At 39.2% G+C, this 11,104-nt stretch overlaps 2 protein-coding genes across 3 annotated transcripts in view; one reads left to right on the forward strand and one right to left on the reverse strand.

Moving 5' to 3' along the window:
- The window catches only part of LOC105391145 (GMP reductase 1), a 28,212-nt gene extending 26,050 nt beyond the window's left edge, over positions 1-2,162 (forward strand). For both annotated transcript variants that reach the window (XM_048628234.1, XM_048628233.1), the window contains 2 exons: positions 287-503; positions 891-2,162. In XM_048628234.1, the coding sequence (XP_048484191.1) occupies positions 287-503; positions 891-1,060 (387 nt within the window). In that variant the 3' untranslated portion in view covers positions 1,061-2,162. The remainder of the gene's footprint in view (positions 1-286; positions 504-890) is intronic.
- Positions 2,163-6,045: 3,883 nt separating this feature from the next.
- LOC105383427 lies at positions 6,046-8,752 on the reverse strand. The gene is made up of 5 exons (XM_038109480.2): positions 8,443-8,752; positions 7,897-8,089; positions 7,382-7,615; positions 6,902-7,118; positions 6,046-6,644 (listed from the first exon to the last, which is right to left on the reverse strand). The coding sequence occupies exons 1-5, from the start codon at positions 8,614-8,616 to the stop codon at positions 6,476-6,478; spliced, it is 987 nt and encodes a 328-aa protein (XP_037965408.2). The 5' UTR covers positions 8,617-8,752; the 3' UTR covers positions 6,046-6,475.
- Between the last annotated feature and the right edge of the window lie 2,352 nt (positions 8,753-11,104).

An 11,104-nucleotide genomic window follows, 5' to 3' on the forward strand; every position in this document is an offset into this window, starting at 1 on the left:
GTCCACTCCACAAATCTCCTCATATAAAATAAGAATTTCAGAGAGTGACATCCTTACATAATAATGTCATAATCATCAATCCTGCTGCACAAAATGAAACTGCTATGAAGCCCTCGTCATCAAGCTCTATCCTAATACCCTGATTACTCCTACCGAGTATAGTGGCTTCAGTGTCCTCCGCCAACCACTCGGATAATTGCCAGCCGTTCATTAGTCGAGGATCGGCATAGGATACTGTCTCGCCACTCTACTAGGTATGTCTAACAAGGATATAACCTCGTTCCAGGACGGCGGCTGCACGTGCCCCGGCGACGTGGCGAAAGCGTTCGGCGCGGGCGCAGACTTCGTGATGGCGGGCGGCATGTTCGCCGGCCACGACCAGTGCGGCGGCGACGTGGTGACGCGGCCCGACGGGAAGCGAGTCAAGCTGTTCTACGGCATGGCCTCGTCCACGGCCATGCAGAAGCATTCGGGTGGTGTGGCTGAGTACCGCTCTTCTGAAGGTGGGGGTGACAGGGTTTTGTTTTTCTTTTTTACATAGACATAGACACATCCTTTATTGACTTTTTGGGTGATAACTTAATGGTCATTTACAAGTTTTCTTCGATTTCTTATCGTTTGGAATGTAGATAGGTTATGAGACTCAGTGGCCGCTATATGGGTTCGTTATCGACGTCGTTTAAACTCGTTTATTGCTCGTTCTCGTTCCACCAATCACAGCGCTGAATTTATGGCGAAACACGATATATTAACGCACGTCTACGTTGCCGTTGATCACGTTGATGACGAACCATTACCATATAAATTTCCTAAAAACTGCTAAACTAAAAGACTATGTTGATTTGTTTAATTTGGTCGTTTACATAACCTCAATCCTTCGCGTTTTCCAGGTAAAACGGTAGAAATTGACTACCGCGGGGACGTGAACGACACTATCAAGGATATCCTCGGAGGCCTGCGGTCGTCCTGCACCTACGTGGGAGCCTCCAAGCTCCGGGAGCTGCCTCGGCGGGCTACATTCATCCGCTGCTGTAGACAAGTCAACGACGTCTTCTCTTAACTTATGTTCTCCTGGTACTTTGGAAATCGGTTTCAAGCTATCTGAATCATAATTTACTTATATCAAATTTAGTAGCTATTTTGATGTTATTTATTTATTTGAGCTACACTTCATTATGCTTTTTTAGAATATGACATGAAAGTGAGGCTGTACTTATACTAAAAACTATCGCAGAAACTAAATGATAAGTAAGTAGGTAAATATACACCGTATTTGTATTGAATTTTACTCGAGTGTTTGGAAGATTTATTGTGAGGACAGATAGTGGATAAAGATAGGAAATCCAATTGTTACAAAACAGACAATCGTTGGTGCTGCATTTTCAATCATTACTTAAGTTCATAAAACATTAAACAATATTATTATTGTATCTTTGATATGATAACGCCTGCTAAGATAGACGTAGACACATTAAGTTGGACATAGATTAGAGACGAGACCAATGAAGATGATTTTTGGTAGAATCAAGATATCTAAGGAATCAATGGTGATCTCCCATAACTGCAATAACTGCTTGCAGAAGAAAAATACGTCCAAGTGAATTATGTAGACCTATAAAATCCCTACTTATGGAGGTACCTAATATCAATCACAACTGAATAACCTTTCATTATGAAAAATCATAGTTATAAAATTAAGTTATTTTATCTCACAGCTGAATTTGTTCTTCTCTCTCTACTCAGTTATTATATTCACTTTCAGAGCCTACTTGAGATGTAAATGTAATCTATCCCTTCCCTTTATTTCTTCTCTGTTACTTGAGGTTATGTCAATTTTTTGTTAAATTTATAAGTACTTATTTATAATTCTAAGTAGGTAGTTACATGTAGTTTGGCCTATGTTCACATGTTGTTTATTATTATAGTCTTCGTACTTACAATAAGTACTTATCACACACGCACAATGCTAGGCTATTTTATGATCGAACAAATAAGTTTTAGCAGTGAATTTAGGCAGTTACATTCTTTGTTATTACTATCTAAGTTTATAGGTACTTATATTTATATTTTGCTCTATTTTATCGTACAGTACGTTTGGTGAATACCTATGTTGTTTTTGAGTTGTTCTTTAAATTTATTATAATAGTTGATGAAAAAATGAATATTTTTTTTATTGTACCCCAACCTTCCTGAAGCCTTCTACGTAATTAAGGTTTAGTTACTTCATCGACTTCATCGTTAACATAGTAGGTACAAAAGAGTAGAACCCATGAACAGTACTTATAAAATTGTTTGCATTGCATGAAATTAGAAATATGGACTCAATTACTATTGTAGAGATTTACTTCTTTTGCTTATTTCCTTATCAACCAACGACCACGATCCGATAGAATAGAACTATGCTCAAATATTTGTTTTTTGTTTTGTTAACTTCTTCAACCAGTCTAGCTCTAAATGGTAAGTTAAATGATCTTCCTAATCCCCCTACCTTGTTCTCCAAGATTTTATCTGGGGCTTATAATAAATTATTCTATAAACGACGATCAATTTCAATTCCAGAATTAAAGATAAACAGTGACGGAGATCGCGTATGCCAGCCACACCGATGGTACTCAACTGGGCCCTGCCAGCTCTGTTACTGCTTGAGCGATCAGAGCCTGAAATGTAACCCAGGCACCAGGACTCCCACAGACATACCTCTGGGAGGAGACCAACTATACGCGTGCGAGGATATAAGAGAAGACGTCGTGCAACTACAAACTGATCCATTACGAGTAATGCGACATAGAATGGATAGCAGCGGTTCGTCTGAGGAAGACAGGGGCCTAAGCATCTCTAGATCTAAAGCAGACAAGAAGGAACCCTGCACAGACGATGACGAGGATAAAAAAAAAGATAGTTCTGGTAAGAACACGAAAAACAAAGCTAAGTCAAATAACATTAACATGAAAATTAAGCATGATATGGAAATCAAAGAGAACTACAATATCGACTTCGACCTGCCTGACAGCATTATGAATCTTATTCAAAAGGGGATGAGAAAGTCTATGTTGACCGTAAAACCTGGAAATGACTGTGTACCCGGCACGCAATACCTTGAAGACAGTCTTTGCTTTTGTATGAATAACGGTAAATTGTTGTGCAGAAAAGGTCCCGCTACCCCCAACGCAGAGACTCATTCTTAATGATTTTTACTTATCTCGTGTCATTGTAATTACTTAAATAGCTTTTTAAATGATTATGCAGATATTAAAAGTAACCACTTGGTCCATATTAAGTACTTAACTAAGTCTCAAATTATGAAAAGTAAAATACATTAAAATGTACCTACAAGTAGTTTTTATTATGTATTCAGGTATTTTTAGTGTCCAGACTTAAGAAAACTTTCTACGAACTTGTTGGAGTCGCCCCGTCACTGTAAAAAAACGGTAGGTATGAAAAAAAAAATTGCACTATTCTCTGCCCTACTAAAAGGCGGCCTTATTCCTTATAGTACTCTTCATCCTAGTTTACTCTGCTGTACCTTTTCAAAAGAATGAGGAAGCTAGATAGTCTTGATGATCCTCTGATGATCCTTCTTTACTTGATTCATCCGTATCAAAAATATCAGAATACATTGGAAACTCCTTGTAAATTTCAGCCTGTAAATAAAAAATAAATGAAACTTATAAAAAATACCGAATTTATAAGTAGTGTTATTTTCTCTATGTTTATAAGATTAAGTTTATAAAGCAAACAAAGCTTATTAAAATCTAAGGTTTGTACATATTAAAGACAAGCTAAGACAAAAAGCTTTTATGTAAAAAAAACTTACAATTTCCGCAAATTCTTCAGGAATCAATTCGTGGGCTTGTCCATCGCAATTACTTTCTGTGCACTCGGCAAACGCACGCAGCCCCATCTCTGGACAGACGCACTGACTGCAGCCCTGCTCAAACTCCTCGCCTGGAAAACATAGATCCAAAGACCTGGTATCAGAGGCTGATCGCGCCGTCATCAGCGTTCCTGAACGCTGCAAAAGGCTCTTCCAAAGCGCCACTTCGTCGTGACAAGCTCTCTTTGTGCACAACATGTCTCTCTTGCTCCCTGACTGGGAACAGACGCAGATGTTGCAACTGTCGCTGAAGAGATGTCCCGGGAGACAGGCGTCGGTTCTAAGAAAGCTCTTTTCACAAACTTTTTCAGTGCACATGTAGACGTTTTTGAGCCCGTTAGCAGGGCACAGGCACATGTTGCAGTCGACCTGGTAGTAGGAGAATGGAGTGCAGGCAAAATCCAGTGTGGTTCTTTCGGTTGTCAGATTGCCCTCACAACTGTGATTTGTACAAACATTTTGAGTCCCTTGAGCACTTTTGACGCATAAGCAAAAGTTGCAACCGGCATAAGATATTGAGCCAACTGTACAATTTTCTGCTTTTGTGGGTATGAAAGCATTGTTTACAGTCACTACTTCTTTTATCTGATTACAATCATCATAGGTACACCATTTAGGATCGATTGATCCATTCTTAGTACAGAAGCAAGTGTTGCAATCAAAGTTCACCATAGTGAAAGGCACACACGTCGCATTGAAGTTGTTAGTGATATTAGTCTCATTTCTGGTTTCTTCCTCAACAACAATGGGAATACATAATGTATTGCTTTTCTTTCCAGTGTCTGGACAAGCACATAACGTGCTATCACTCTTATCAAAAAATATCATGTTTGCTTTACAGCGATTGTCTGCTGAAACATGGATCAATCGTTGTAGTATCAAACTGTTCTCAGTGGAGTTCTCTTCTCGAAGTTTCTCTAGAATTTTAATCTTACTCCTGATGGAGCACGAGGTGGTGCAGAATCTATCGCTAGTGGTTTTGTTATGAAAGCAGAAACACTCGATACATAAGGGCACGACTTCTCCAGGCTTGCACTTATCCACTTGACCGGTAAATGGGTCTTCGGACAAATGTTGACAACTTTGCTCCAGACAGGATCCATGGTTGATCGTTCCATTGGCGTTGCAATCACAATACACACATCTCTTCTTTGTAAATGTATTTGGCACACATTCACTGAATGATTTATTTGCCTGTAACTCGTCAAGTGACCGCAATTTAGATTTATCAGTAGATTCTCCGCACCTACTCTTTCTGGCCAGGCCGTCCTCTGCACAAGAGCAGATCTGGTTGTTATGTTTGAAGAAAGTACCAGGAGAGCATCGAAGTATATTGTCAGTTTTAGCTAACACCGTATTATTGCATTTTTCGGTGCACTTATCAGTGTTTATCATACCGTCATCTGAGCAAGGACAGTGAAGACATTGGAAGATATACATAACATTCGGTATGCAATAATGATTTGTCTTTTTGGTTCTCAAGGAAGCAGCGATGTCATGGCTTCCGCTATAGGTGCAGGAGGGGTCCGGTTTACAGTGAGCTTCTGTGCTGAGTCCGTTCGGAGGGCAAATACACAGATTACAATTCACATAATAATAACGAAACGGAGTGCAGGAGTTCCCTATTGTCTCCAAATGTGATGAGCTTCTTCTGTATTTTCTTCCATTTGTCGCATTAAATAAAATTGAGGATTTGGTCACATCAGAACAGGTAGTGTATGTGCAAGTGGTTTGTCCATCTTCTTGGCAGATGCAGTAGTTGCAGCCCTGCCACGTGACGTGTCCGGGGCGGCAGGGGCGTCCCACGCTCCGGCAGTCTCCAGATGACCAGCGTCCGGTGCCGTCACACACACACGACAAACCATTAAAATAAAACTGTGTATTCGGCAAGCAAGAGGTGGCAAGCGGTAGCGCTGATGATGATGAAGATGGCGATGACGGTACCTCAATAGAGTTTGCTGTCACTTCTTGCAAGACAGATACCAGTATTGATAGAATTACATCAGCCAACATGTTAATAATATCTAATCTTACTTGAGCATAAATTAAATATAACGTAGAATAGTTGCGTAAAAAATATTCTATTTTATAGGTGTGATGCTACCCGCATCACACCTATAAAATTTAATAAGGTGGATTTATTGAAGTAAGTAATAATAGTATTAAATACTTCTTCCTTCCATGGAAGTATCCATAGGTGGATTCTATGAAATATTAGCAAACAGAATGTTGGTATGTTGATCTTGCCATAGTAGTTATTATTCCGTAGTCATGCATTTATACGTAATATTATGTTCTGAAAATAATTGGATTTTGGTTTATTACCTGAAAGTTAATGAGTGGTATTTTTTGTTTAGGTAGGTAGTTAGTTAAAAAATCATTAAAAAAAGTTACCCATCCATAACCGTCATAGTTACTACAATACGAGACATAAGTACATATATTTAGTTATTTACGTACGTTTAGGTTTAATTATTATTATATTATAACTTCGACAATTTATTATAAATACATTTAACCCCATTTACTTAAAACCTAAAACTTTATAAGACCTTTTGTATGGTACTTAATTAAAATCAAGCATGTTTCATTACAATTTTCTCAATCATCATCATCGGCGGCGGCGGCGGCCTCGCGATCGCGTCGTTCGAGTTCCTTCAACCTCTCAATATCCCTCGACAGTTCCAGTGACTCTTCGTAATTGAGGCATTTCTTCATCGTGCAAAAGGCGATACCATTCTCTTGGCATTTGCAGCTATTGCAATGAACTCTGAAAATTAAGACGAGACACAATTTTTACGTCGACAATCGACATTATCATACGCCGCAAGAGTTGGGAGGAGCTTTAAGGGGAGATGATAACCTTGAAGCGCTGTCTCCTCCCAAGCGGTTTCAGACTAGCGCATAGACATCGCGCTTACACGGTTAACCGCTTTATATTTCTCGCTAATAGAGGCAAGTTTGTACGATCGTGTCGGTAAGAGAGGGCTTCTAAGGACTATAAGTTTCTTGGTCTGGCAAACCTACTTGTAAATCATCCCTGGGACGCATTTCTCCTTATAAGGATCCACAGCAGTCTCCGGTTTATTGCTGTTTTTCGAGGCGACCCCTTGGCGCAGTGCTTTCGGGGCTCTATACACGTCTTCAACGCAATCTGGAAGATGTTTGCACACCAAGACGTCATCTTTGCACGAGCATTTCACGCATTCGCTTGTTATATTGGATAGATTACTGCAAGAGGTTCCTGGAAACAGATTAACCTATCAAACTCGTTGATTCAGGACCTGAAGGTAAACGCTGACCAGTATTACATCCTTCGGGTGGGTTAAAGAATCGTACACACCATACCAACTTTTAGGGAGACGACTCAAGGTAAGTATAAAGGGAAGCGTGGAGAAGAATATCTGTAGCCCTAGCTCCACAGGGGAGTAACAGGACTACAAGTAAGTATCAACTTTTACTCGTACCTACTTTGGAGTACCAATATGTATACGTTTATGCACCCACCTGACAAAACCTCAGCCTGTTTCTTATGATAAAAGTCGTGTTTGAGGCACAAGTACTGGCCACACAGGAGGTTCTTATCCTCCTTGCACAGGCAAGTATTGCAGTCCAGCCTGTACGCCACGCCCGGGGTGCACTCTGCACTGTAGTGGTGGAGCGCCGGTAGCTTCCTGAACTCCTCTTCTGCGAATGGACTCCGGATATCTTCTGGTGTCAGGATGCGTCGTTTTGCTGCAACTGAAGGTGAATTGGTGAGGATTTTGGCTAAGATCTTTCTTGTAATTATTATACCGTTGTCAACTTAAAGCAGTACGTTCAATACCAGATGGAGTGGTCCAAACCACGGTCCATCGAACAAATAAACAATTTGGGTAGCCTTCGAAGGATGATGTATCCATTCTGCGTCAAAAAACTGTGGATAGCTTAAAATCTGAATTACTCACTTATATGTTCGTTAGTAACTAGGAACTTTACAGTTACATCCTTGCCCCATCTCATTCTCACATTGATAAACTTACCAGCATTGGTTTTCGTCGTATTACGACATGCATCAGAGTTGCACTTGTTAGTCTGTCCGAGTTCGTTGCAGAAGCAGCGCTGGCACCCTCGTCTGATGATGGACCCCGGGGTGCACGGCTCTGCAGGGTCACTGTCACGCTTCTCTCGCATCGGGTCAAAGTCGTCACCCTCAACCATATTTTTTCGGGAGTTCTGATAATGGACAATAGTATGTAGTATACAAAGCCATTACTACCAACACATTTATTTCGTTCCGGGACACACCTGATGCAGAGGTTATCCCTAGCTGTGCCAGTGTCATGGGTACCTTTATGTCGGGTGTCTCGGGTGGTATTTTTTGCTAAAATACTGTTGGCATTTGTTCAATTTGTAGTTAAGTAGGAACTTACTAAGTATATAGTTTTCTTCATTTCTGTTTGTACCTAAGTACTTTTGCCAATTTTATCATTGAAAACTTTTTGTAAGTACCTACATCTTACTGTTTTTATGTGCGACATCTATCTTATATGCGCATTATACCTAAGTTAAAACCAAACAAAACGTACCGGGCCATCATCCAAGCACGTCATCTGGCTACAATGCAGCTCGTGGTGCTGCGAACACCGGCACACATTGCAGCCCTCCCTGTAGGTGACATAGGGGCGGCAAGTCTCCCCCGGCTGGAGGGAGGGGAGGGGCGGGAATATCGTCTGAACCAATGACACCTCCTGAATGTCCATGTTGCGGCTAACGCTGAATGGATGGTGGTTCACCAGCCGACCGTCCGCTGTAAAGGATTATATACCTACATTATATGCGATTGAGTATTAAAAACATCTGGCTGGTTGGTTGGAAAATATAAGAATAAGAATAGAAAAAAATACTAATGGTCGATAGTAAGTATCTTTAAGCTTTTTAACATTAAAAACCTTAAAGATACTTACTATCGACCATTAGTGAATTATACATATTAATTCTTACCTATAATTCAATAAATAAAATTAAATAAAAAAAAGTACGGAACTATATATATACATACTTTACCTAGGTACTTAATACAAAAGCAATATAAACTTAACTAGAAAGAGCCTTTTCGATCACTACGACCGACGCACCCTGAGCACTGGGCAGCCAACGAGTGACGCTAATCTCACAGGACAATCCTTACATACCATGATACATAGATTGCCGAGTTCACATTGTTATGTGTCATGCTTGGGGATGCCATGATACCACTAACTGCCATATTCAATACCTCTATCTACCGATGACTGGTAGTAACTTTCATACGATTTTGACAGGTTGTTAAATATGTCAAAATAGTATGAAAGTAACTACCAGTCATCGGTAGATAGAGTTATTGAAACAGTAGCGTTAGTCCAGTCAAGGAATGAGGTGAGCAGGTAACTAAGCGATTCGTTCAGAAACTTGTTCAGGGGGCCAAAAGTCCTGACTCCTAGGTGATGAGCTAAGGGGACGAGGGGGGGTAAAGGTACAGATTTTTGGTTTTTCGCTTATATCTCGAAAACGGTGTATCGGAGACAAATATTTCTAGGTAATAAAATGGAGTTCTTAAAATTATCTAAAACTTTTATATCATACTAGCTGTTCCCGCGCGCTTCGCTTCGCCTCACAAAGTTTTCCCGTGGGAATTCCGGGATAAAAAGTAGCCTATGTTCTTTCCCAGGGTCTAGACCGTATGTATACCTACCAAATTTCATTCAAATCCGTTCAGTAGTTTTGGCGTGAAAGAGTAACAGACAGACAGACAGACAGACAGACACAGTTACTTTCGCATTTATAATATTAGTTAGAATAGTTAGAATTAGAATTAGTTAGAATGTTTTTTTCTAATTTCTTACCGTTTCCAAGAAAAATCAATTCATGACAAAACATTCGTAAACATTGCATCATATTTTCTAAACCTATAGATAACCGAAAAAAATTAATAGGGAAGAATTTGTAGATTTTTGTAATTTTCTTTTAGAATATACAGGGTGTTGCAAAATTGGTATATCAAGCCGAAAAGGGTCCACACAACTCGATCTGGAAAAGTCATTGGCGAATTTGGCGATGTCAGATTTGGGCGCACGAATAAAAAAAAGTTCCATACAAAACTTAATCCATATTTTATTTGTAACTTTTTTGACAACCCTGATGATTGTTTCTGGTAGCCCTGGTACCCTACTTCCGTATAACTACATACATCACATACCAGACGATCTTATAAGCTATAATAACCCTAGTACCCCACTTCTGTAACCCTGTATATAAATATGCTGTTAATGTCCAACCCACCTATAGTTCACTCCACTCAGGACTTTTGGTACCTATGTAAACAACCTAAGGCCCCTGAACAAGTTTCTGAAGGAATCGCTTAGTTTCCTGCTCACGCACTCTACACCTCATTTTGGGTCATTTATTGACTGGACTACGTATGATATGAATAATTACTTTTAGCTATGCTTTTACATGTTAAGTGCCAATTTCTCCATAGTCGGTTATCTAACCTACGAAGGATTGGTTCATCAACATACGTCATCTCTATATAAGATTTTTGACAGATGTGTCAAAAGTCAACCACTAATACCTGGTTATGCTCTAACCGACTATGGAGAAATTGGCACTAAGCGTTTCTAAATAAATTACTTACGCAACAGCATGGTTTCAACCAGATTATATGTATAAAGCACCAATACAATTAACATCTTAACATGTAGCATCTTGCGCTACCAGAATGTCCTTTATTAGTCTTTATTGTCGGCAAACCAAATTAAGACAATCGAAATTGAAACTACGCCTGTAAATAGTTCGATTAATTGTTTTATGAAAGTTTCTTAATTAGACGCCTTTGAGTTTTTATGGCTCATAAATGAAATACCTAATCGATATAAAATCCTAATTAATATTTGGTACTTTAATACCCGCTTTACTCTCTAACTTTCTTTACTTTAATACTCACCTGCTCTATAAATAGCATTATATCAGATGAAGTGTATCATAGTGTAGTTAGTCTTAATGTATGTAGAAATAATTAAATAAAACAAAACATTACAGAAATTCAAACAACTTTATTTTATTTTATGAAAATACTTTAATTGAAAATCATAATCTTAATTTTATATTTACCTACGCATCAACTAATACATGATGGTACACAGAGGTACTTAAGCTAAAATATCTTAAAATTCACTAGCTAATTATAAAAGTAACTTAACTACAGATACT

The sequence above is a fragment of the Plutella xylostella genome, chromosome 20, assembly GCF_932276165.1.
Source record: "Plutella xylostella chromosome 20, ilPluXylo3.1, whole genome shotgun sequence".
Classification (NCBI taxonomy): Eukaryota; Metazoa; Arthropoda; class Insecta; order Lepidoptera; family Plutellidae; genus Plutella; species Plutella xylostella.